The 27579-nt window shown below is 42.2% G+C and overlaps 1 protein-coding gene across 1 annotated transcript in view; it reads right to left on the bottom strand.

Moving 5' to 3' along the window:
* Positions 1 to 27579, bottom strand: part of KIAA1549 (KIAA1549 ortholog) — a 131012-nt gene that overhangs the window by 46544 nt on the left and 56889 nt on the right. Inside the window, exons 7-12 of the mRNA XM_018047488.1 lie at positions 26696 to 26826; positions 24281 to 24464; positions 21577 to 21636; positions 20243 to 20391; positions 11021 to 11198; positions 7872 to 8056 (exon numbers count right to left, since the gene is read on the bottom strand). Of these exons, the coding sequence (XP_017902977.1) occupies positions 7872 to 8056; positions 11021 to 11198; positions 20243 to 20391; positions 21577 to 21636; positions 24281 to 24464; positions 26696 to 26826 (887 nt within the window). The remainder of the gene's footprint in view (positions 1 to 7871; positions 8057 to 11020; positions 11199 to 20242; positions 20392 to 21576; positions 21637 to 24280; positions 24465 to 26695; positions 26827 to 27579) is intronic.

Here is a 27579-nt window from a genome sequence, read left to right as displayed (position 1 = left end):
AGCCTTGACTAGATGGACCTTTGTTGGCAAAGTAACGTCTCTGCTTTTGAATATGCTATCTAGGTTGGTCATAACATTTCTTCCAAGGAGTAAGCATCTTTTAATTTCATGGCTGCAATCACCATCTGCAGTGATTTTGGAGCCCCCCCAAAATAAAGTCTGACACTGTTTCCACTGTTTCCCCATCTATTTCCCATGGAGTGATGGGACCAGATGCCAATATCTTTGTTTTCTGAATGTTGAGCTTTAAGCCAACTTTTTCACTCTCCTCTTTCACTTTCATCAAGAGGCTTTTGAGCTCCTCTTCACTTTCTGCCATAAGGGTGGTGTCATCTGCATATCTGAGGTTGTTGATATTTCTCCCGGCAATCTTGATTCCAGCTTGTGCTTCTTCCAGCCCAGTGCTTCTCGTGATGTACTCTGCATAGAAGTTAAATAAGCAGGGTGACAAAATACAGCCTTGACATACTCCTTTTCCTATTTGGAACCAGTCTGTTGTTCCATGTCCAGTTCTAAAACTAACTGTTGCTTCCTAACCTGCATAGAGGTTTCTCAAGAGGCAGGTCAGGTGGTCTGGTATTTCCATCTCTTTCAGAATTATCCACAGTTGATTGTGATCCACACAGTCAAAGGCTTTGGCATAGTCAATAAAGCAGAAATAGATGTTTTTCTGGAACTCTCTTACTTTTTCCATGATCCAACAGATGTTGGCAATATGATCTCTGGTTCCTTGGCCTTTTCTAAAACCAGCTTGAACATCAGGAAGTTCACGGTTCATGTATTGCCAAAGACTGGCTTGGAGAATTTTGACCATTACTTTACTAGCATGTGAGATAAGTGCAATTGTGCGGTAGTTTGAGCATTCTTTGGCATTGCCTTCCTTTCGGATTGGAATGAAAACTGACCTTTTCCAGTCCTGTGGCCACTGCTGAGTTTTGCAAATTTGCTGGCATATTGAGTGCAGCACTTTCACAGCATCACCTTTCAGGATTTGAAATAGCTCAACTGGAATTCCATCACCTCCACTAGCTTTGTTCGTAGTGATGCTTTCTAAGGCCCACTTGACTTCACATTCCAGGATTTCTGGCTCTAGGTGAGTGATCACACCATCGTGATTATCTGGGTTGTGACAATCATTTTTGTACAGTTCTTCTGTGTATTCTTGCTATCTCTTCTTAATATCTCTGCTTCTGTTAGGTCCATACGATTTCTGTCCTTTATCGAGCCCATCTTTGCATGAAATATTCCCTTGGTATCTCTAATTTTCTTGAAGAGATCTCTAGTCTGTCCCATTCTGTTGTTTTCCTCTATTTCTTTGCATGTTCTTTTCATTATAGGGGACTGGAATGCAAAAGTAGGAAGTCAAGAAACAACTGGAGTAACAGGCAAATTTGGTCTTGGAATGCGGAATGAAGCAGGGCAAAGACTAATAGAGTTTTGCCAAGAAAATGCACTGGTCATAGCAAACACCCTCTTCCAACACAGAAGAGAAGACTCTACACATGGACATCACCAGATGGTCAACACCAAAATCAGATTGATTATATTCTTTGCAGCCAAAGATGGAGAAGCTCTCTACAGTCAACAAAAACAAGACCAGGAGCTGACTGTGGCTCAGATCATGAACTCCTTATTGCCAAATTCAGACTGAAATTGAAGAAAGTAGGGAAAACCGCTAGACCATTCAGGTATGACCTAAATCAAATCCCTTATGATTATACAGTGGAAGTGAGAAATAGATTTAAGGGCCTAGATCTGATAGATAGAGTGCCTGATGAACTATGGACAGAGGTTCGTGACACTGTACAGGAGATAGGGATCAAGACCATCCCCATGGAAAAGAAATGCAAAAAAGCCAAGTGGCTGTCTGAGGAGGCCTTACAAATAGCTGTGAAAAGAAGAGAAGCGAAAAGCAAAAGAGAAAAGGAAAGATATAAGTATCTGAATGCAGAGTTCCAAAGAATAGCAAGAAGAGATAAGAAAGCCTTCCTCAGCAATCAATGCAAAGATGAAAACAAGCAAGGCCCAAAAGACTCAGGAAAAACTCTGATATTCACCCCTCCCCCGCTCATCTAACTGCCTTCAAAATACAGAGGACTTATTCCAGAAAGAGAGCTATCACCTTTCCTCTCTGGGCCCCTGTCTCTGCAAGACTCAGCAAGACTTATTTACCAAACCTTTGCTTTTCCATCTCCCTGAGAACTGCCTTCCTCCCCTCTACAGTCCCAACCCACTGCCTCTGACACCCTCTCTCGTCTTCAGCTGCTGGTGTATTTAAGGTGAGCACTTTGGCCGTTGCGGTACGTTGTTCAGTTCCATACGTGGGTCTCTCCAATGAACCTGCACTATTGAACCTTTCTGTGATTTCCTCCTGTCAATCTGTCTCAGGTCAATTTAATTTGTAGACCAGCCAGGAGAACCTAGAAAATTCCTTCCTCCCCGACAATGTCAAAATGCTTCACACATGCAAAGGCACCATACAAATGAGACTGACAGCGATGTTTTTGCTGTTGGTCGATGAAAGATCATGCAGTTGATATGAACAGTCAGTTGAGAGTTCTCAGAGACCAGATAAGGCTATAGATATAAATTTAGATACATAATGTTTTAATGCAGCAACGTGACCTGTGGTAGACCCCAATAAATATCTGATGACTGAACAAATTTTAAAAGGGTCACCAAACTTACTGGATTTTGTGGGGAACCAAGAAAAGGGTATCATCATATATGATATTGCAGACATCATAAATGAAATACACATCCGTTACAGCTTTGAAGTCCTGTTGGCTTTGGTTCATTCCGACTAGCATCTTTAAATACGTTCATTAGATCCCTGACTTCTCTCAGGCTGGGTGAGTCGTCTCCTCCTATGACAATAGAGATTTGGCAACCAGTCTGTGCTTATACACAAAACAAAGGCCATCTCCACACAGAAGGAAAAAATTAGAGAAAACACTGTTCCCCTCACTTATGGAACTATTAACTCCCTTTGTCTCATCCCTGTTTCCCGGAACACTTTTTCTAGTTTTTCCATGTCTTAAAAAAATCTATAGAGTTAGGTCTGGTGTACTGTGCTTCCAGCCTTCACATACAGAAATAAGCATCAATCAGCATTTTATAAAAGAGCCAAGATTCATGAGCGCTTTCAATATTCCTATTAGGACCCAGTTTTTCTAAGGAAAGACAGCTCTTTTGTTCCTTCTTTAATGTATCACAGAGGAGACAACCCCACTGTCTGTGTCTCACTGGAATACATCGCTGACAAGTTGGGGTGGGCTGGTACGGCAGGTCAGCCAAGTAACAGGAGAGACGCCAGATTAATTTTAAAATGTGTGAGCCATAAATATAATGTGACCCAGATGGAACAATGCAGAGTGAAGTCCCCGGGACTCGGGTTAGCCTGAGCCCCCTTAGGAAGGAGCAGTTGAGATGACAATAGAAACCGCAGAGCTGATCCCCAAAGTGGCTGAACAAAAACGCACCACCTCCAAAAGAGCGCCATCGTTTAAGCGCTTGCTATTTGATAGACGTGGTTGGTGAAAAGCCACCATGGCCACCGTGCTGTTTCCATTGAAGAAGTGAAGACAAGGCGGGCCTACTGCCACCCCAGGTCTCCACTGCAGCCCAGTGTGGGGCCACAGTTCAACCCGAGGTCTAGGAGGTGGGCAAGCAGTTCTCCAAGATCCTCCCACCCCCAGGCCCCAGGAAGTCCTGGTCAGCTGACCGAGGGCACCCTGGAACCACCAACATTTTAGGTGTTAGCACGATCCTTGCAGAGAAAGGATGAGAGGAACTCTGCTCAGATGGAAGAAACTCTTCCAGCTTCACTTCAACCCATTGATCACACTGCCCTCTTTAGGGACTGTTTCAAACATCAGTGTGTCCAGGGGATTCCCTGGTGGCCCCATGGTTAGGAATCTGCCTTCCAATGCAGGGGACACAGGTTCGATCCTTGGTCGGGGAATTAAGATCCCCTATGCTCGGGGGGACAGCCCACGCAGCACTGTAACTACTGAGCCCATGAGCTCCAGAGCCTGGGCACCACAGCAGGAGGAGCTCCCGCCGGAACCAGAGACAGCCTGGGAGCCACAGCAAAGAGCCCATGCACACACCAAAAGACCCAATGCAACTAAATTTAAAAACAAATCACTATGCCCAAGCTACTCTCCCCGCTGAGAACCCCTCAGTGCTCCCTCAAGCCGACAGCATCACCTCCACCCCTTGACACGTCCCATAAACCCTCCGAGCCTGGCTCCTGCCTACACCTGTCACCTCGGTGTTGGCTGTGCCCTTCGTTCCACTCACCTTCGCCCCATCCTTCCTGCCGTCCACACCTGCCCTCCCCCACCGCCTGGGCCCACTTCCTCTGGCTTCCCCTCCTCAACCTCCAAGCTTCAACCCTATATCTGAGCTGCCACAGAGCCCTGGACAGACACGCTGCTGTGTGTCAGCTTTGAGCCACGTCCTCCCTCACGAAAGCCCTCGAAGGCAGATTGGTTTAGGTGGTTTAGTCGCTAAGTCGTGTCCGACTCTTGCGACCCTGTGGACTGTAGCCCACCAGGCTCCTCTGTCCATGGGATTTTCCAGGCAAGGATACTGGAATGGATTGCCATTTCCTTCTCCAGGGGATCTTCCTAACCCAGGCATTGAACCCAGGTCTCCTGCATTGCAGGTAGATTCCTTACCGACTGAGCTACGAGGGAAGCCCCTCGAAGGCAGGGACCACATGTTATCTGTGCTTGTCACACAGCCCGACCCTGCTTGGCTGTGAGCAAAGGCTCGGCATATGGTGAATGAACACGCGGCATCTGAGGCAGCCCCATCCAGCCGCCCACGGTGCCCGCGAGCCGGGAACCAGGTCCCAGGCCAACCACGGGGTGCGGACTGTCCCCATCAGAAGGAACAAGTTTTCACGGAGCAGGCAACATCTAAGCCAATGCTGTTCATGTCTTTAAATAGAACCTCAACAGGGCGAGGCAGGTCCAAGCTGTAATTTTACTGGTAGCAGTAAAAAGTGATGCTTTTGGGCTACAGATTAAAGAGAATACAGATAAAAAGAAAGACATGAGTTAGGGTTTTTGTTTTTGTTTTTTTATCACTCAAAATTTTAAAAGACTCTGCCTCAAAATAGGATGGCTTCTCTCTCTTATCATATTTCGGAACTAATCTACTCCCAGACAATAGGAAGAGGTTTCCTTCTGGTTACAAGAAGAAAGGGGTGTGGATTTGGGGTCAGCAGATTCATTGTTTCCAGATGTTTGCAGCTCTGGGATTTGCTAAAAGATTTCAGAGAACAGCAGTGAAACAGCATCAAGAGGCGGGGTGAGCAGAGCAGAGAAAGAAAACAGAGCCACACTAGAAAGAAAAAGGGCCTCTGCTCTTTTGAGTCACAGGGAAGACAGCATCTTTGCAAAGTGCCCTGAAGAATAGGCTAGAGGCACTTTACTATTGTCAGATAATCTTAGAAGAAACACTTATGAAGCAGAGATGCTTGTTTTTAAACTAAATGGATATCATCATTTTCTTATTAAAAAAACATGACAAGATCCAAACGATGGGCTCTTATGCCAGCCAAGCAAAGACCCTGCTATGCTCCTAACCAAGTCAAGGACAGCTGTTCTCTTGGGGAATCCTTGGTACAAAAAACCCTTCCTGAAAAGAGGGTGTAAAAGTGAATACGCCAATCCACGCAGCATGTGCAGAAAAACACAACTCCAGAGGCGGAAAGTTCTACTGGCAACTGTTCATTTGCGGTGTAGCAGCATCAGCGGTTAGCATGTTTCCGAACAGTCCGCTGTGAACTTCAGGGATGGGGTTCTCGTGACAGTTTACTGAAGTGAGAGACAATGGACAGGTGTCCACAGGAGTGTTTATGTGAGGAAGCACAGCGCAGTACGGACCCAGATACAGAACCGTCTACACTGCTACATCTCTCTGTAACAGTGCTCTTTCACCAGAACCCGAAACATCTCCAAACCGCCTGCTGATGTCGTCACGGTGAAAGTCACACGACGAGTCGTCAAGGACTTTACCCCCCAGGTTTTTTTCTGCGCTATTCACCAGTCTGACAACAAAACAACCTTAGCAGACTATGTCAACAATAAATGAAGATGGGCAATAAATATGACCTTAATGTATAAACTGCTTCCAAAATGCTGGACAACCATAAGCTTGCAATTTAATCAAGAGTTTGCATTTCTTAGTTAAATCATAAGAAGAAGAATGCTCTTCATCTACTTTTACAAGCAAAATAAATTTAAAATACTTTTTTTCATCCATTAGAACTTCCCTGGTGGTCAAGTGATTAAGATTCCACACTTTGGATGCAGGGAATGTGGGTTCGATCCCTGGTCTGGGAATTAAGATCCCATACGCTGCACAGTGTGGCCAAAAAAACAACCCCAAAAATGACTTTAAATAGCGCTGAATTAATTTGGCCTTCCCTGGGGGCTCAGCTGGTAAAGAATCCATCTGCAATGTAGGAGACCTGAGTTCGATCCCTGCATTGGGAAGATCCCCTGGAAGAAGGAAAGACTACCCACTCCAGTATTCTGGCCTAGACTGTATAGTCCATGGGGTTGCAAAGAGTTGGACGTGACTTTCACTTTCACTTTTTTCATCCATCAGGTCTAGGTTTATTACGTACAGGATTTTTTTATACCCAGAAAATCAGAGTAAAATTAGAAGGTTAATAGGGTGATCCTTTATTTCCTGTTCCTCTGCCTCTTGCTTGCTTTTTCTCACCAAACTCTTAGAATCCATTGAGTCCTCTAAATGTGTGACCCATAGTGGATACATGTTATCAGAGCCGGCAACCACCACTTCTCATGCCCTGGATGAGGCTGACAGGTGTGCCGAGCTCAGGGCTTGCACCTAACCAGCTCTTCTCTTACTTGGCATGTTCATGCTTCACCAGAGGAGCCAGATACTGACCAAGATGCTGTGTCTTCGCTCTGAAACTTACATGTGACAAATATTGCAGACACTGTTGAAACATAAGTATGAGAAGGGAACTGCTATTATAAAAACTAAAAACTGCTATTATAAATTTCCAAGGAATGCCTTGGAAAGACATGGAAAAGGAGCTACTAATAAAGAAAGAAAGAAACTATTGTCAAATTAGGTATAAGTTAATTAACTCTAAAAGATTGCAGAGTAGGGTTGGATAGGGGGGACATGGGAAAAAAAATAGAAAATTTTGTACTCAGGTTGTTTCGTTCTTCCCTAAAGTATCCCAATCTGGGAACTGCAGCTGATGCATTTTGTGTGTTGTTAACAAGAAAGACCACACAGAATTTCTTTTGGTTGACTAGTACTCCAAATTTTTTTGAAGATTGTCCAAAAACTTATGTACATACATACATATATTTATATATATATATAAAGTCAAAATGAAAAAGGCACATATTACCACTTTTTAGTGATTCAGTGCTCTTGATCAAGGTGGGTAAGTAGGCTTGCAATAATGTAGACAGAAAATAAAGGAGCTGCCCAGAGAGGCTGTAGATCAAAGAAAACCTTCCTTGGTTCTTGCTCTCTGAACGTGTCCAGGGTTAAAATAGATCAGAATTCATGCACAGAATGGATATGATTTTGTAACTGAATATCTCAAAAATAAGATCACAGTGGAACTCAGAGCCTGCAGCATTGCTAAGCCTTTACACAGCTGCTTTTTCTGGGCAGCTATGGAACACCACAGAAGACCTGGGTTTCAGCAAACAAATGTGGAAGTAAAGGGACACCACCACTAGGGCTGGAAGATTTCCTGACTAGCTCCTCTCCCCATCCTACAATACCAGGAATCTGAACTCGCCCCGTCCCAGCCCACGAAACGCTCATATGAACGTGGCGGTGGAGGGGCCGCCCCTTACCTTCTGACGCTGCTGAACGTTGGCCACGGTGTCAGGCTGAAAGTCCAGCTTGTCCGTGCGGCAGAGCTTCCAGTAGAGGATGATGACAATCACCAGCACTACCAGCGCCGGCACGACCACGCCCACGATGACCCAGAGGTTGCTGCTCTGGGACTCGGGGGACGGCCTCTTCACCCTGTCCACAGCTGCACACGAGAAAGCAAGGTCTCCCAGTGAGTCCTCTGCATTCCTTTACTGGACAGTGAATGCCCCGCCTACTAGCAGAAACCCTCCCACGTCATTTCAGCTCAAGACAACAGGGAGAGATGATGACCCCCTGAAGACAAAAAAGCGGGACGCAGTAAACACAACCCAGGATGTTCCAGCTACAACACAGCAAGGATCACAGCAACATACATGACATGTCTAAAGGAACATCGCTAATTCAACAGCCAAGTGAGGTTGATTCCAGGTCTCCTGACGTCCAGCTTATTCTACCAGGTCCCTCCCTAAATTCTCGCTGCAGGGAGATTTCTAATCCTCACCAAAAATCAGAAATCCCAGTAAGGGGTCTGTGAGCACTGTCTTCATTCCTCACCTGGGTCTCTCTCTAAGCCCTTGAAATAGGACTTTGTATTGAAACTGCTTTACTTAAGGTACAGTTGTCAATTTTACAATTACACTAAAATATTTAATTTTTTTTTTTGGATGTGGATCATCTTTAAAGTCATTATTGAATTTGCTACAATATTGCTTCTGTTTTATGTTTTGGCTTGTTGGCATGTGGGATCTTAGGTCCTCAACCAGGGATCAAACTCATACTCTCTGCACTGGAAAGGAAAGTCTTAACCACTGGGCTGTCAAGGAAGTCCCCTCAACTAACATTCTGAATCCTCCACCCTCCGCCCCCCTACCTCCCACCGCCCCCCATCTTCCATGGCCTGGGGCGATCACGCTGCCGTTACTTTGTCCTCCTCAACTTCCTTCGCGGGCTCCTCTCCCTAACCCAGCCCCCAGTACTGGGCCCTCATGCTCTTCATTTTGTATTCCTCCTCTTGCAAGATTCAGCTCTTCTTAAAAGCTCAACTCTTTTCGGTGCTTTTAAAGCTCAGGTTCCAATTACCAGGCTCTGGAAACCAAAACACCCCCTCCCCTCTGCCCAGCTCCCTCATCCATTACGGTCACTTCACAACAACCTCTCCATGACAACGGTGGATTCCCCTTGTCTAAGTTCTTTTGTCCTTGGATGTCTTTGTCTTATAAACAGTACTGTGCTATTCTTTCAAAATGCATGTTATTACATAAATGTATCATCTTGATATACAATACCACTTCGCTCATTAATATGGTCATGACTGTGCTTTGTTCAAACACAACCTCAGTCCTCCTGGGCAAGGACTAAGTTTTCTACTTTTTTCATATCCTGTAATGGTTAACACATGCTACGGGATCAGAATGTTCTCACTCGAAGGTGTAACAATAAAAAAAGATGCTTAGTGCTGGTTTAAGTCTGAGTTTAGGCCCCTGAGTGACCAGGGAGGGGAGAAGCCCTTTAAAGCACGTGCACTCTGAAAGAAGCACAAATTACAAAGCAAAGACTCTGCAGGAAACGGGGAAAGTGACAGGGTGTTACTATTTTGCATCTTTTAGTTTGCCGTGAATATAGTTTGTATATGTAGTTTATTTTGCATGGAAACAACTGACAATACTGGAGTCACACAACCCAACTGAGGAGCTGGGACAACTAGAGACTCTTCTTAGTTCTAACCTAGTAAAACCCTGTGACTCATCAAAATGAGGGCCTGACATGGGGTCCACAGCTGATTTGGGGGCTGGTTCTAGGCTTGGCTGAGGCTTCCAGTCCCAGGACTGCTACCCCTGTGGTCTTCAGCACAAAAATGAGCCAAAGAGAGGTACAAGAGCAGATGGAAGTAGCCTTGAAAAGTGCCCAGAGCAATGCATCTTTTCTAAAAAAGTGAGTGCTCAGCTGGAGTGGGGCACTCATCCAACAGTTAGAAATACCGTCTATGAAGAATTGCAAGTAAGTGTTTCATTATTTCTTCTGGCTGCTTTGAAACAGAACACACCAATATACAATCATCTCTCAAATATACAAACACAAACCACCAGTGGTTAATTGCTTCAACTCTCCCATGATCACCTATAAAATGGAGCAAGTGTGCCCACTGGCCCTCATCTTCGTTAGTTTCCAAGAACAGCTCTTACAAAGAACATTCCATTATTGAGGATCATTTCAAAGCTGTCGTTTTTTAAGGACTGCCTTCATCGCTGAAATCTGGGGGGAGATTTTCAACACTCTCTGGTGCTAAATTCCTTCTAAACATTTAGTAATCCCTTTACTGTTGGGAGGAAATATCTCTGGGCAAAATATCCAAGGATTGCTCCTAGGAACATAAAGGAAAAACACCCACATTAAAATAGTAGTCTGATTCAGAAAGCCATATTTAGAAAAACATACTCTTTCATGTCTCCTTTTCTTACTTTTAAATAACCAAAATCTGTGAGTTGGGGGGAAAAAAGGCATTGAGAATAGCCATCGCGAGTGGGGGCAGGAGCCTAGACTCTTCCAGCAATAATAAAGAGTATCAAAACACCCCTAAATTATGAGTTGTGTTAAGGACAGGGTGGGAGAGAAACAGGATTGAGAAGGGTAAAGATCAAGGGATTCTTTGTCTTAGAAGACTCAGGAGGAAGCCAATAAATTCAGAAGGTACTTCCCAGCTTCCTGTTTGACTCATTGTCCCCACCCCAACATTCAAAATGTGACATATAAGATTTTGGAATAAATACAGGGAAAACACATTATTTTACCTAGGATAAATTTTTTTGGGGTACAAGAAGAAGGGAAAAATATTAAAGTTAACTTAAGCTACTAAAACTCACTATGACACTATGAATATAAAATGCTGGGTAAGAAAAAGAACAGAAAATGCTACAACTACATGCAACTGAAATAAGAAGGTCCCGGCAAATTAATTTTAATGACTGACCTCTTATATAAATGACACCTAATAATAAAGATATAAGACATAAATCTACTATGCACACATAAGAAAGTTTTAAATTCAGAGATTATCATCAGAAAAAGACTGGCTTTTGACCCCAGCTCAGCACATATGACTATGAGGGGCCGAGCCTCACGCACTCACGTTGGGCAACAGCGCCTTGAATTCGGTAACCCAAGATGATGGCTGCTCTCTGGATGTCTATCTTGTTAATCAGATCTGAAGACTTGACTGCACTGAGTCTCTCTCCATCTTGATCCTCCACAAAGTAGATGAGCTGCACAGGATTGTCATCTCCCTCGAGCCTTGACACATTTACCACCTGAAAGATAAGAGAAACCATTAGCATTTTAGAAGCTCACATTTCCAGATGCCCTTTCTTGGGAGCACTCAACCTTGACTGTGTTACCCAGGATTTATTCCTATCCTCCTAATAAGGTCATTACACCACTCCAGATCCCAGAATCACCAAGATGCTCTCTTGATGAGAAGAAAAACAGTTAAAATGAAAGCTCCTCTCTGCAGAATAACAAGTGTGCTTTGTTTTGCTCAAAGTCTTCTTTGAGACAAAAGAGCAAAGAGGGTACATAGAATATACCAAGTCCAGTCTAGAACTGCTATCAACCAGCTCCAACAGGTCACAGGAGAGTGCCGTTGTCCTCCCAACACCCCTGGTTCTCTGAAACTATTAGTGGTTCGAGCCAATCCTTTCTCACATCTATTAGCATTTTCTCCCTGTTCTTCTAGGGCAGAGTTTCTCAACCTTGGCACAATTGCCATTTTTGACCCAGATGATTCTTTGATGTGGGACTACCCCAAGTATCACAGGATGTTTAGCAGCATCTCTGCCCTCAACTCACTAAAGGCCGGTAGCAATAGCCATGTCCTTCCTCACCAGCTGTGAAAACCAAAAGTTTCCAAACATTGCCAAATGTACCCTGGGCGGGAGGGGGGCAAAATCATCCCCTGTTGAGAACCACTGCTCTTGAGATAATAAGTCTCATTAATTTTTTAATATCCCACTTTCAACAGGAGACAGGTCATCCAGACAGGAATCAATAAACAGCAGATTTGAACAATGCTGCAGGCCAAATGAACCTGACAGACACAGAACGTTCCATCCAATAGCAACACAATATACATTCTTCTCAAGTACACACGGAACATTTTCTAGTGCAGATCATATGTTAGGCCATACAACAAGTCTCAAGGCGGACATGAGTTTAAGCAAGCTCCGGGAGTTGGTGATGGACAGGGAAGCCTGGCATGCTGCAGTCCAAGGGGTTGCAAAGAGTTGGACACGACTGAGTGACTGAATTGAACTGAACTTCAGTACTTTGGCCACCTCATGTGAAGAGTTGACTCATTGGAAAAGACTCTGATGCTGGGAGGGATTGGGGGCAGGAGGAGAAGGGGACGACAGAGGATGAGATGGCTGGATGGCATCACTGACTCGATTGATGTGAGTCTGAGTGAACTCCGGGAGTTGGTGATGGACAGGGAGGCCTGGTGTTCTGCAGTTCATGGGGTCGCAAAGAGTCAGACACGACTGAGCGACTGAACTGAACTGAATCAATAAAAAGAGACAGGACTCAAAAACTATAAGTGAAAGAGAAGACATTACATTAATACCACAGAAACATAAAGGATCAAAAGAGACTACTGTGAACAATTACATGCCTACAGATTTGACAACCTAGAAGAAATGGATAAGTTCCTAGAAACATACACGCTACTAAGACAGGATCATGATGAAACAGAAAATCTACTCAGACCAATATTGAATAAGGAAATTAAATCGGTAATCACAAACTTCCCAGCCAAAAAAAAAAAAAGCCCAGAACTAGATGATTTTACTGATGAATTCTATCAAATATTTAAAGAAAAATTAATGCCAAACCTCAAAATTTTCTGAAAAATTGAGGAGGAAGCATTCTCAAATTGATTGTATAAGACTAACATTATCTTAATACCAAAGCCAGGTATAGACACTACAAGAAAAGAAAACTACAGACCAGTATCTTTAAGAAACACAAATGGAAAAATTTTCAACAGTCTTAGCACACCAAATTCAACAATAAATCATATAATCATATCAACAGATGCAAAAAAAAGCATCTGACAAAACTCAACATCCGTTTATGATAAAAACTCTCAACAAATTGAATACAGAAGAAACATATCTCTATATAGAAAAAATCATAAATGGCAAATCCACAGCTAACACTGCGCTCAATGGTGAAAGGTTGAAAGCTTTTCTTTTATGATCAGGAATAAGATGAGATTCTCCACTCTCACTACCCCTATTCAACATAACACTAGAAATCCTAGCTGGAACAATCAGGCAAGAAAAGTAAATAAAAGGCACTCAAGTTGAAAAGGAAGAAATAAAATTGTCTTTGTTTGTAGATGACCTGATATTATATATAGAAAACCCTAAAGACTCTGCAAAAAAAAGAAAAAAAGAAACCTAGTGGAATGACTAAGTAAATTCAGTAAAGTTGCAAGATACAAAATAAACATATAAAAATCAGTTGTATTTCTATATACTAATAACAAAATACCTCAAAAAGAAACAGTCCCGTTCAAAATAGCATCAAAAATAACTAACTATTTAGGAATAAATTTAACCAAGGAGGTAAAGATCTGTATACTGAAATCTATAAGACACTGATGAAAGAAACCAAAGAATATACAAATAAATGGAAATATATCCCATATTCATGGATCAAAAGAATACTGTTAAGATGGCCATACTATCCAAAGATATCTATAGATTCAATGCAGTCCTTACCAAAATTCCAATGGCATTTTTACAGAAATAAAACAACAATCCTAAAATTCATATGGAACCACAAAAGACCCTGGTGACAAAAAAGCCAAGAATACTCAATGGGGAAAAGAAAGTCTTTTCAATAAATGGAGTTGGGAAAACTGGATATTCACATTGGAAAGGATGAAACTGGACACCATCTCACACGCAAAAATTAACTCTAAATGGAAACACCTGAAACCACAAAACTCCTCCCTGAAAACATATGGCAAAAGCTCTGTCATTGGTCTTGGCAATGGGTTTTGGATAAGACATCCAAAGCACAGGCAACAGAGCAAACATAAACAAATGGGACTACATGTTAACAAAAAAGCCTCTATACGGCAAAATAATCAACAAGATGAAGAAGCAATCTATGAAATGGGATAAAATATTTGCAAATCATGTATTCAACAGGGGGTTAATATTCAAAATATATTAAGGAACTGATAAAACTCAATAGCAAAAAAAAAAAAATCTGATTAACAAACGAGCATCAGTTCAGTTCAGTTCACTCAGTCGTTTCCGACTCTTTGCGACTCCATGGACTGCAGCACGCCAGGCTTCCCTGTCTATCACCAACTCCTGGAGCTTGCTCAGACTTATGCCCATCGAGTCAGAGATGCCATCCAACTATTTCATCCTCTGTTGCCCCCTTCTCCTCCTGCCTTCAATCTTTCCTAGCATCAGGGTCTTTTCCAATGAGTCAGTTCTTCACATCAGGTGGCCAAAGTATTGGAGCTTCAGCTTCAGCATCAGCATCAATCCTTCCAATGAATATTCAGGACTGATTTCTTTTAAGATTGAATGGTTTGATCTCCTTGCAGTACAAGGCACTCAAGAATCTTCTCCAACACCATAGTTCAAAAGCATCAATTCTTTGGCACTCAGCTCTCTTTAAAAAACAAAAACAAAAACATAGCTTTGACTACACAGACCTTTGTCAGCAAAGTGATGTCTCTGCTTGTTAATACACTGTCTAGCATCAGGGTCTTTTCCAGTGAATCAGTTCTTCACATCAGGTGGCCAAAGTATTAGAGCTTCAGCTTCAGCATCAGTTTTTCCATTGAATATTCAGGGTTGATTTCATCTAGGATTGACTGGCTTGACCTCCTTGCAGTCCAAGGGACTCTTAAGAATCTTCAACACCACAGTTCTAAAGCATCAATTCTTTGGTGCTCTGCTTTCTTTATGGTCCAATTCTCACATCCATACATGACCACTGGAAAAAACCATAGCTTTGACTAGATGGACCTTTGTTGGCAAAGTAATGTCTCTGCTTTATAATATGCTGTCTAGGTTGGTCATAACTTTTCTTCCAAGGAGCAAGTGCCTTTTAATTTCATGGCTGCAGTCACCATATGCAGTGATTTGGGAGCCCAAGAAAATAAAGTCTGTCACTGTTTCCACTGTTTCCCCATCTATTTGCCATGAAGTGATCATGGATGCCATGATCTTAATTTTTTGAGTGCTGAGTTTTATGCCAGCTTTTTGACTCTCCTCTTTCACTTTCATCATGAGGCTCTTTAGTTTCTCTTCACTTTCTGTCATAAGTGATAAAGTGATATCACTTTCTGTGGTGTCATCTGCATGTCTGGGGTGATTGATATTTCTCCCAGCAATCTTGATTCCAGCTTGTGCTTCATCCAATCTGGCATTTTGCATGATGTACTTCGCATATAAGTTAAATAAGCCAGGTGACAATACACAGCCTTGACATATTCCTTTCCCAATTTGGAACCAGTCTGTTGTTCCATGTCCGGTTCTGTTGCTTCTTGACCTGCATACAGATTTCTCAGGAAGCAGATAAAGTGGTCTGGTATTCCCATCTCTTGAAGAATTTTCCACAACTTGCTGTGATCCACACAAAGGGTTTAGGAAAGTCAATGAAGCAGAAGTAGATACTTTTCTGGAATTCTCTTGCTTTTGTGATGATCCAACAGATGTTGGCAATTTGATCTCTGGTTCCTCTGCCTTTTCTAAATCCAGCTTGAACATCTGGAAGTTCATGGTCCACGTACTGTTGAAGCCTGGCTTGGAGAATTTTGAACATTACTTTACTAGCATGTGAGATGAGTCCAACTGTGTGGTAGTTTGAGCATTCTTTGGCATTGCCTTTCTTTGGGATTGGAATGAAAACTGACCTTTTCCAGTCCTGTGGCCACTGCTGAGTCTTCCAAATTTGCTAGTGTATTGAACGCAGCACTTTCACAGCATCATCCTTCAGGATTTGAAATAGCTCCAGTGGAATTCCATCACCTGCATTAGTTTTGTTTGTAGTGATGCTTCCTAAGGCCCATTTGACTTCATACTCCAGGATGTCTAGCTCTAGGTTGAGTGATCACACCATCATGGTTATCTGGGTCATTAAGATCTTTTTTGTATAGTTCTGTGTATTCTTGCCACCTCTTCTTAATATCTTCTGCTTCTGTTAGGTCCATATCGTTTCTGTCCTTTATCGTGCCCATCATTGCATGAAATGTTCCCTTGGTATCTCCCTTGGAAACAAATGGGCATAGGATCTGAACAGACATATTTCCGAAGATACACAAATGGCCAATGGGTACATGAAAAGGAACTCAATATCACTAATTATCATGGAAATGCAAATCAAAACCACATTGAGATATCACCTCACATTTATCAGAATGACTATTATCAAAAGCACAGGAGATAAATGCTAGTGAGGATGTAGAGAAAAGGGAACCTTTGTGCACTACTGGTGGGAATGTAAGTTGGTACAGCCACCATGGAAAACAGTGTGGAGGTTCCTCAAAAATTTAAAACTAGAACCAGTATATGGTCCAGGAGCTCCACTTTGGAGTACATATCCAAAGTAAATGAAATCACTGTCTTTGAAAAGATATCTGCACCCCAAGTTCACTATATTCAACAGGCAGGACATGGAAGTAACCTAAGTATCCATCTATGGACAAATGGATTAAGAAAATGTGATATGATACATATACATGCATGTACACACACAGTGGAATATTATTCATCCCAAAGAAGAAAATCCCATCATTTGCAACTATGTGGGATGAACCTTGAATGTATTACGTAAGTGAAGTAAGTCCGACAAAGACAGATACTGTATGATCTCACACGTGTGGAATCTAAAAAAGTCAAACTCACGGAAGGAGTAGCTTGGTGACTGCGAGGGTGGAGGGGAAGAGAAATGGGGAGATGGTGGTCAAAGCGGGTACACTTCCAGTCAACCAGTTCTAGGGATCTAATGTATAGCATGGTGACTACAGCCAATAATATTGTACTGCATACTTGTTGCTAAGAGAACAGACCTTAAAGTTTTCACCACACACACACAAAAAGTAAATATGTAAGCCATGGATGTGCTAACTAATCTTGTATTAGTAACTGTTTCACAATGTATATATAAATCAATGGAGAAGGAGATGGCAACCCACTCCAGTATTCTTGCATGAGAAATCCCATGGGTAAAGGAAACCCCTACAGTGCATGAGGTCACAAAAGAGTTTGACGTGACTTAGCAACTAAACAACGTACATAAAGCATATCATCACACTGTACACTTTAAACTTACACAATGTTATATGTCAATTACTTCATAATCAAGTTGGGAAAAAATCTCATAAATTGATTATCTGCTGGGTCACGCAATACTTTAATTTGTCCCAAAATTTGTATCTCTCTGGTGTTAACAGGGAATCCTGTTACATCAGTACTTCAGAATCTAGGACGCTTGATATATCACAGTTTTGCATAAACATAGCTTTCTATTTTGTTTCTATTTCTCTTAGTAATATGCAACAACTTTATGGCCCCTTTAGACTCTAGCAAAATAGTGGGCTGACATTCTGAGAGAATGATCAACGGTAACCCCAAGCCCTCTATTTTAGACATGTAATTTGAATGTCTGGTCTCTACATTTGCCATTGGCAAAATGTAGCTGCTACTTTTCTAGCCACAACACAGAACTGTAATAGTGCCCTGTGCTCTGGACATGGCTGTTGGCCTCTTTCTTCACCACTGGAAACTTTTGGCAAACTTTGGGCCACTATTTCATGATTTCATTGTGAACGCCTACTTCCATAACATGTATAATGATCCTTTACATAGGTCCAAACTCTTGTCCCTGGAGAATCTATTCTTTATACCTCTACATCTTAAGAACGGCTCACCTGTTCAGCCCTTCATTTGCTGTTTCTAGGCTAGTTCCTTGACCACTTCTGCTCCCTAACCACCTACCTCCTCCCTCAGAACTGTGCTGTAGTAGCTGATTTTCATTAGCCTTAGGATGGAATACTATAAAGGGCTACTGAAACACAACAGATTATATCCACTTGCCTGTCTACCTATGTGCCTACTTATTCCATTGTAAAGTTCGGATAAGTTTTAGAAATGCTTCTTCTTGCAGAAACCATACACCTAAATATCCAGTGACATCTACCTTGATTAAAAATGCTACATGCTTCTCCAATCTGAAAGTAACAGTCTGTAAAATCTAATCCCAACATCCTTTCTAGATGACTTATCATATTAATATCTGAAATCCATAAAACCAGGCTGTGACAGTCATCATTTGGGGCAACATTTTCTATTTTATTTTTTTAAAATATTTTCTGATCAAAATCACATATTCAACTATACAGATTATATGCTCACTGGAGAAATTTTGAAGAACAGAAAAATTAGGATAAAGAATATAACAAAAATCACCTGAAACTCAATCAACCAAAGAAAATCATTGCAAATATTTTGGCATATTCTCCCCATCACTTTTTTAATAACATGTACATTAATATTTGGATTACATTGCATATATTCATTTGCAGCCTCTTTTTACTTGAGCTTTTTTGTATATTCTCTCACTATTAAAAAAAAATGATAATGGGACATTCTAACATAAAGATTTCACTACAGTTTATTTGCCCATTCTCCAATTGCTGGCCTTTGAGTTTGTTTTAATACTTTCACTTTTACACATTATGGTTTTTTTTTATTTTAACACCAAAAATACTTTGTGTTGAGGTATAGCAGATTAACAACATTGTGGTAGTTTCAGGTGAACAGCAAGGGCACTAAACCATACATATAAAACATGAACCCATTCTGTCCCAAACTCCCCTCCCATCCAGGCTGGCACATAACAATGAGGAGAGTTCCGCATGCTATACAATAGGGTCTTTACACATTATGGTCTTTTTTCTTTTTTTTTTAATTAAATTTATTTATTAGCTTTATAATATTGCATTGGTTTCTGCCAAACATCAACATGAATCAGCCATAGCATTATGTTTTGATGAAGAGTCCTGGTTGTACATAAATCCTTGCCTACGTCTCCATGTTTGGTCACTCTAAAGCGGAAGACATGTAGGGTATGTTTTCTAAGCAATTCATTAGATGGCACCATTAGCCTAGGATGACTTGGTTAACTTTCACATATTCCACATTTCTATCTTAGGGAACTCGCACAGCTAATTAAGCATATCATTATGGAATTTTATGGTCCTCTATAGCTATTTTATGTGCATAAATTAACCTTCACCCAGACCTTGAGCTCTATGAAGCCAAGGCTGCTAAATAAGGCAAGGCTTTTTATGTTCATTTTTATTCTTAGTATTACAGTTATTTGTTTAATATTGCTCTCTCTTTTTTTTTTTTTTAGTTTTTCAATTTCTCCATATTCTATAGCATCTGGCAAAGAAACTAGTTTAGAAACCTAACAACCACCTTTCTGGGAGGGAAAATAAAGAGCAACATTTCCAGGGGAAACCTTGGTAAAAGAGCTGAGGGATGATGGTGATGCCAGTTCTCAGCAAAATGGCCAGCTCCCCACCCAAGTGTCAGCTTCACATCTTTCTCTCTAAAGCCTCTAAACCACCAGCCTCCACGTCTCTGCACGCTGGGGTTTCACCCTGGCTTCTTGTCTCTGAAATGACATAGCTCTAAATATCCCACTTCCCTAGCTTTAAAAGTCAGCATTTGGTAAAGACGAAAATCCAAAATAACATAATTCATATCAAGATGGGAATTAATTACAGCCCCAACCCTCAACTCTTGAGCATGTGCATTTTTAAATGGGTCACGTTTCGATTCAAATGGATCTGTCATTGCAACCTTTCTGCCAGTTTATGTAGTGAAGACAATTTGGGTAACAAGAGACAACCAGGGCTGGCGGGAGGTGGGGAAGACAGAGCGCTGGGATAGAGGACAGTACATTTCCTCTTTCCCGTCTCGCAAGGCCTCTCACAGCTGAATGATTTATCTCTACAATGCTATCAATAATGTGCACCATTCCATAAAATCAGGTCATCCAGAGGCAATCCACTTATACATTCTTTGTGGTCCCCACAAGGCCATTTGCTGCACTGACCAATTATTAAGGACTCGGGAAGTATCTGTCCAGACTCTAGCGGAACCGAAATGCTGACACATTCACTGCTGCTTAAGACAGCAATCAGTCTATTTATCAAGACTTTTCTCCTGGCATTTTCCATTTGCGTGAAAACATGGCCCATTTTTAGACGTCTCCTCTCTCCTTCCCCTCCCTCCTCCTCTGGCCTTCTCCTTACCTGCACCATGTTGTTCCCAGCAGCGATGGTGGCCCTTCTCCACATCCGCCTTCTGGTGGAAACTTCGCTGAGCAGCTGGGCCAGCTTACGCTCCATCTCAGCTTGAAACACTTCATTCTGGAGTTGCTTCTCAACAACACCCAGGAGGACTACATTTAAGGCGAAACACACACAGGCCCCCAAACAAGTTAACAGTGGAGAGGAAAGAGTGTGTGTAAAGGAAATTAACACAGGCTTACCATAAAACGCCAATCCCTAGGAAGGAGACATTAAAAGGGGAAAGAGGGAAGACGAATGGGGTGCGGGAGAGCCTCAGGAGGGTAGGTCACGGGTCTTATCTCTAAAGTTCACAAAGACTGGTAGCCAGAAGTCCCAGGAGTTGAGCAATGCAGGAGCTTTGGAGCTGAGAGTTCCTACACAAGATCAAATGTTTTGTCTGCACTGATTTCAAAATTTCTGTAAATGGTCTGAGCTCATATTCTATCTTGACTCAAGATTCAGAGTCATTAACTGATTTGAGATAAGGAAGCCTGTGTTCAGACATCTGGATTATCTAAACAGACAACGGCTTCTCAGCATGATATAGAAGAAAAGAGTCTGAGTTTTTCAGCCAAAACTGGCTCAAATTCCCTTTGAGATAGGACCATGTGCAAGTCACTTAACCACTAGGAAAATTATTTCAAAAATAAGGCCACTGTACCATGCAAAGAGGTGGGGCCTTTATCAGGCATTATGTTGTACGTGAGCAATGAGAACTTGCAGGGCCCAGGAACCTGTCCATAGTGATGATCCCCACTTTGCAAGCTTCCTCCCACGACCAGTGACATACCAGGCTGCTCCCACACTGTCACAGGCTGGGCGTCTTTTACTCTTTTGTGTCCCAAGTTAGAAACCCTTTATCTGCAATTCCATGGCTATGAATATCTGACCCAGGCCTACAAGACTTTAAAACATGCTTCTTAACTGCTCACCAAGTTACCTTATTTGTCCTTGTCAAACCAGAAATATGAGGCTTTTAGGGGAAAAGAAGAGATCCTTGCTTTGGAATCTTGTCCTGCTCTGGTCAGAAGACTGTCAGTTCCTCTTAGACTTTGTCCTGGACTTGACGTATGAATTTTAAAGAAAGCCAACCCTTTCTGTGCCATAACTCAGTGGGACATATTCTCATGGTAGAATCTGAATCCCTTTTCTCATTCATTCTTTGCCAAGAATCTAAGGTACATATTGCCCTGAATTTAGGACTCAGAAACAGGAAAGGCGGTGTCCCTCTCAGTACACCAGCACAGGCTTCTTCCTCTTACAGTTTCTCAAAACATTATGTAAGTTAAACATACCTGTTCTTACCCAGGAGGACTTCAACAGCTGAGATAAGTTGAGCTGCGGGTACTGGAAGGCTATAAGAAGGAAAGAGTTAGAAAAGGAGAAAGATCTGTTAAAAAAAAAAAACAAACATGTTTGCAACAGTCAGAAAGGTGAGTGTTCTAGGGAGCAAGGGATAAAGTCACAATATGCCATCTCTCCTTCACTAATCAGCTCTGTCTGTGGGAGCAAGGCTAGGGTGCCAGGCTGGGGTGAAGGCAGAGACAGTGACAGGGTCCTGAGCATGTCAGCCTCTAGGAGAAAGAGGGAGAAAAGGAAAGAAAGGGTGACATCATGGGACACTGTTTCACAGAGCTCACCCATAAGTTCCCCTTGAAATGTCACAGTTCCAGAGCAACCAGCTTTCACTCCGTGTTCCTCAGAGCCCTGGAAATTCCCAGCAATGACTCAGCCAGGGTAAAGTGACCCAATGTCTGGCATACCTATTAGTTCATCCATACCTGCATAATGTAGCACTGAAAGTTGCTATTTGTAAATAACAATTTCATCCCTGTCTACTTCTGCATTTTACAAGTTATTCTTTTTCATTTAATTAACACTACACTAAAATACGATAAGGGCTTCCCAGGTAGCTCAAATGGGAAGGAATATGCCTGCAATGCGGGAGACCTGGGTTCGATCCCTGGGTCAGGAAATCTCCTGAAGGAAAGCATGGCTACCCCCTCCAGTATTCTTGCCTAGACAATCCCACGGACAGAGGAGCCTTGCAGGCTACAGTCCATGGGGTTGCAAAGAGTCAACACGACTGAGCGACTAACACAGAACACAGTAATAATCATTAAGCCATCTGGCTGTTCCATTCTGAAAAAGAATTTGATATCTTTTTTTTTTCCTTGACTTCAACTCTGGAATCTACTGTTTTTTGGAAGTAAATATTTCCCCTATCCCGACTCCACTTCCTTTGTACTGTGAATTGAACTGTTTCCACCAGGAAGGAAGGTTTTGTTGGTTTTCATTTCTGTTTCTTTTTTCTTCTTAAATGTACACACAGTAAACTTTGGTCTTTTTGCTGTATATTTAGGTTGGTGCAAGCATAATTGCGGTTTTGGACCATGATTTTTAATTCATTATAACTAAGCTCAAACACATCTTTATCAATCAAAATAGGAACCATTACAATCAACACATCTTTGCCAATGAGGAATAAGTTTGTTCATTCCTGTAGTGTGAAAATCCATGCTTCAGGATCTGATGAACTCTTGGAAAGCATTTTCCGCATCCTGCTAGTTGTGGAAGCATTTTCTCTGCAGAAAGTTGTCAAGATGCTTGAAGACGTGGTAGTTGGTTGGCAAGAGATCCGGTGAATATGGCAGATGAGGCAAAACTTCAGAGCCCAATTCATTCAACTTTTGAAACATTGGTTGTGTGACATGTGGTCAGGTGTTTTTGTGGAAAAGAACTGGGCCCTTTCTGTTGACCAAAGCTGGCTGCAGTTTTCAGGGTACCTCATCAATTTGCTGAGCATACTTCTCAGACGGAATGGTTTCGCCAGGATTCAGAAAGCTGCAGTGGATCAGACCAGCAGCAGACCACCAAACAGTGACACTGACCTTTTTTGGTACAAGTCTGGCTTTGGGAAGTACTTTGCAGCTTCTTCTTGGTCCAGCCACTGAGCTAGTCACTGCTGGTTGTCGTATAAAATCCACTTTTCAACCCACGACACAATCTGATTGAGAAATGGTTCACTGTTGTTGTCTAGAATAAGAGGACACTTCAAAATGACAATTTGTTTTTTATTTTCAGTCAGCTCACAAGACACCCACTTGCCGAGCTTTCCCACCTTTCCAATTTGCTTCAAATAGCGAATGACTGTAAAATCGTCGATGTTGAGTTCTTCAGCAACTTCTTGTGTAGATGGAAAAGGATCAGATTTGTTGATGGCTCTCAACTGGCCATTGTCAACTTCCGAACCACGTTCCTCATCTTCAAGGCTTTCCTCTCCTTTGCAAAACTTCTTGAACCACCACTGCACTGTACATTCATTAGCAGTTCTTTGGCCAAATGCTTTGTTGATGTTGTGAGTTGTCTCTGCTGCTTTACGATCCATTTTGAACTCAAATAAGGAAATCACTCAAATTTGCTTTTTGTTTAACATCATTTCCATAGTCTAAAATAAATATAAAATACACAGCCAGTAATAAGTCACTAGCAAAAAAACATAAAGCAAGAAATGGGCATTAAAATGATGTATAACATAACCAAATTTATTTAAGAAGGTATTCCGATATCAAATGGCGATGTTCAACAATGCAAAACCACAATTACTTTTGCACCAACCTAATAGTTTTATGGGTTTTGACAAGTGCATAGAGGTGTGTAATCACCACCATAATATACAAGACACTCTCATCACTACCCCCTACTCCAAGCTGCTTTCCTCACATCCTTCACCCCTGATAACCACAGATCTGTTACTCAGTCCCTCTGGTTTCACCTCTTCCAGGACTGGTATAATCTTGGATAGCACCCTTGGCTCTCTAAAGAGAATAACAAAGCAAGCCTGGGAGGAGAGGAGGGCTCTGGAGGTCCACCCCTGCGTGATCTGAGAAGCTCCAGTTTTATCTGATTTATATTCTGGATTTCTGCTAGCTATTCTGTTTGAAGAGGTCCACCAACGCAAGCACTCGCAGCCACGTTCCCCAGGAGAGCACCACTCACGTTCGGCAATCTGCAGCACCGGGTACCCCAGGTAGAAACTGAACTCCACCACGCTCAGGTTTCTGAGTAGCTCGCTCACTTCAGATCCGTTCAGAAACCCCTGCGAGCCTCTGACAGCAAAGATGATGTTCACCGGGCCCCGGTGAGGAGCCAGCCTCGAAGATCCCACAGTGATATTCAAGATCTGAAAGAAAGAAATTGGAATAAGTTTCTAAGATAAATTAAAACATCTAGCTAAAAGCCTGACTATGATTTCTCTCTTACAATTTCCCTTACCAATTTTTTTTTTTAAAGAATATTTTTAAAGGGAAAGTAATTGGCTTCACAACCAGGTTCCCTTTTGTAATAATTTTTTAAACCCTCAGTTTACTGAAAACATTTTTTACATTAAGTAGAGAACTGAGCACATGTATTTATAGTTCCTCCCCTTTTTGTTCCCATCCCAAATCCCACTGAAATAAGAATAAGATGAACAAAGGGGAATAAATCTACAGAGACACCGAGAAAAGAAGAAAACCAGAGATTCTGTCAAATTACTGGAAGCTGGAGACAGGGTGGGAATCATGTTGATACAAAGCAGAACAGAGGGAACCAAGACCCCCAAACACACACATGCACAGACCACAGTGGTCTGAGAAGGGTCTCCTCCAGAGGCCCCAGGAGGCCTCCTCCCAGAGATCTGTAGGAACTGAGACCAGAGTGGGCTGCAGGACTGCCACTGGGGTCACTAGGTAAAGACTGGGTGCCAACAACTGATTCAGGTATCTCCCACCCCTCTCCCTTCCCATGTCACACCCAGGCCAACTCAGAAGGGCTGGCAGCCCCAGCTTTACCCCAGGAAGCAGAAGAACTGCTCCCTGAGGAAGATGAGCTCCTGGTCTGAGAGGGCCCAAGACCTGTCGTGGGGCAGCCTCGAAGCAGGAAGGTGGGTGAAAATAACCACAGTGCACACAAGAGACAAAGAAGGAAAAAGCGTGAAAGAAGGAGCTGTTCTGCCATGAAAAATACATCAACACACCCCATCCCCAGGATACAACCTCCTCATCTCATACGACAGTCGCCTGCCCCTGACCACATACTGCCTGGTACCTGGGGCTCCAGGGAACTCTATCAGGAGAGAGGGCTGATGTAGACACAGACTCTACAGCTGAAGGGGAAAGATGAACAAGGTGCTAAAACCACCTTCTTCCTCATTCCTAAAGACAATCACTAACAGCCAGCAGATGTTTACAGAAAACTAACAGCATGAAAGTGAAGACCCAAGATAAACACAGAACAATGGCAAAGCATGCAGAGAAAACTTAGGACGTGGAAGACAACTTATTAAAAATTCTAATTAACAGCCTCAGAAACTTTCAAGGGAATATTGCAACATCATTCAAGACAAGCCTGCATTATTATAGGAAGCCTGCAAAGAAACAAAGAGCAAATAACAATGAAAAACAAATGATAGCTAAAGGAAAATTCAATAGAGGAAATGAAAAACATAATGAACACAGCTGAAGACTACGTCAATAACTAGGAGGACAAGATTTAGAAATCTGTAAAAGTAGGGAATTTCAAAAAGAGGTGGAGGGACTTCCCTGGTGGTCCAGTGGTTAAGAATCCACCTTCCAATGCAGGGGACTTGGGTTTGATTCCTGGTCGGGGAACTAAGATCCCACATGTCGCAGGACAATGAAGCCCGTGAGCCTCAACTACTGAGCCTGCCTGTGCCACAACTAGAGAGAAGCCCTCACACCGCAATGAAGAGCCTGCACACCACAATAAAAGATCCCGCATGCTGCAACTAAGACCTGACACAGCCAAAAATACATAAATAAATATTAAAGAGAGAGAGAGAGAGATGGAAAAAGTAAGAAATATGCATGGGGGATCCAGGATCACCAAGACCTTTTTAAGATGAATTCGAAAAAGAAAAAACAAAGAATATGGAGGAATAAATATCAAAGAAACGTAAAAGCATCAGTCTCTATGTAGTACAAAGCCTGTTCTTTGATAGGTACTATATTCTGTTCATACAGTGAAGCACTGCATTTCATGGTATTCCATGCAATGAAATTCCATACTATGAAACTCCAGTGTATTCAGGCACTCCCCTCACTGGGTGTTTAAGTTGATACTGTTCTTTTTTAGAACATTCTTACATTTCCCACGTAGGCTCATCTCTCTTCAGCTCACCATATCTGAGCTCCCTGGTTACTGTGCCACTCTGTGATCTTTCAAATATACTTAGCCTACTCATGCTCTGTGGGCTCAATGCCATGGAAAGAGATGCTCTCTAATCCATGAGAACCGAATCTCCTCTGCTGGAGTGAATTAGGAAGAGTTAAGTGTGTCTGAAACAAAACATTAAGAAACGGCTTCCTCTTTAAAAGATAAAGCATCTTGTTCTGCACTCAAGGCTATTCTCACCTGCACCGTGAGGTTATACCTCCCCTGGTGGTGTTTTCTCACTTCTGAGAGCGCTATCATCAGGCCTTTCTCGATGCGCTGGGTGAAGTTGCAGAAGCCGGTGTCCACACTCTGAGGCACAAACTGGAGTACTGAAAAGAAGGGCAGCAACAAAGTCCCCTGAACTAGGCGTTTCTTGAGTATTTAAAATGAGGAGAGGGACAAAACAGTGTCTAAATCCATGAACTCTGTCCCATAGTGCATGGTTAAGCTCTATAAAATTATTAGCTTACTGAAGGATAGCTGATGTACACGATTATGTAAGTTTCAAGTGTACAACGTGCTGATTCACAATTTTTAAAGGTTATATTTCATTGATAGTTATAAAATACTAGCTATATTCCCTGTGTTATACAATATACCCTTGTAGCTTATCTATTTTATACATAGTTGTTCGCAACCCCTTAATCTCTTACATCTATATTGTCCCCACCCTTGGTTCTCTCCACTTGTAAACACTAGTTTGTTCTCTCTGAGTCTATTTCTTTTCTGTTTTATTCACAAAGACACAGTATTTGTCTTTCTCTGTCTGACTTAATTTCACTTAGAATAATACCCTCTAAGTCCATCCATGTTCTTGCAAATGGCAAATTTTTCATTCCTTTTTATGGCTGAGTAGTATATAAATACATAGGGATTCCCAGGTGGCTCAGCAGTAAAGAATCTACCTGCCAATGCAGGAGACACAGGTTCAAACCGTGTGTCAGGAAGACTCCCTGGAGGAATAAATGGCAACCCACTCCAGTATTCTTGCCGGGAAGTTCACATGGACAGAGGAGCCTGGCGGGTTACAGTCCGTGGGTTCGCAAAGAGTCTGACATGACTTAGCATCACCATTATATACA

Source organism: Capra hircus, chromosome 4 (assembly GCF_001704415.2).
Source record: "Capra hircus breed San Clemente chromosome 4, ASM170441v1, whole genome shotgun sequence".
Classification (NCBI taxonomy): domain Eukaryota; kingdom Metazoa; phylum Chordata; class Mammalia; order Artiodactyla; family Bovidae; genus Capra; species Capra hircus.
This window is presented reverse-complemented; position numbering and strand designations above follow the sequence as displayed.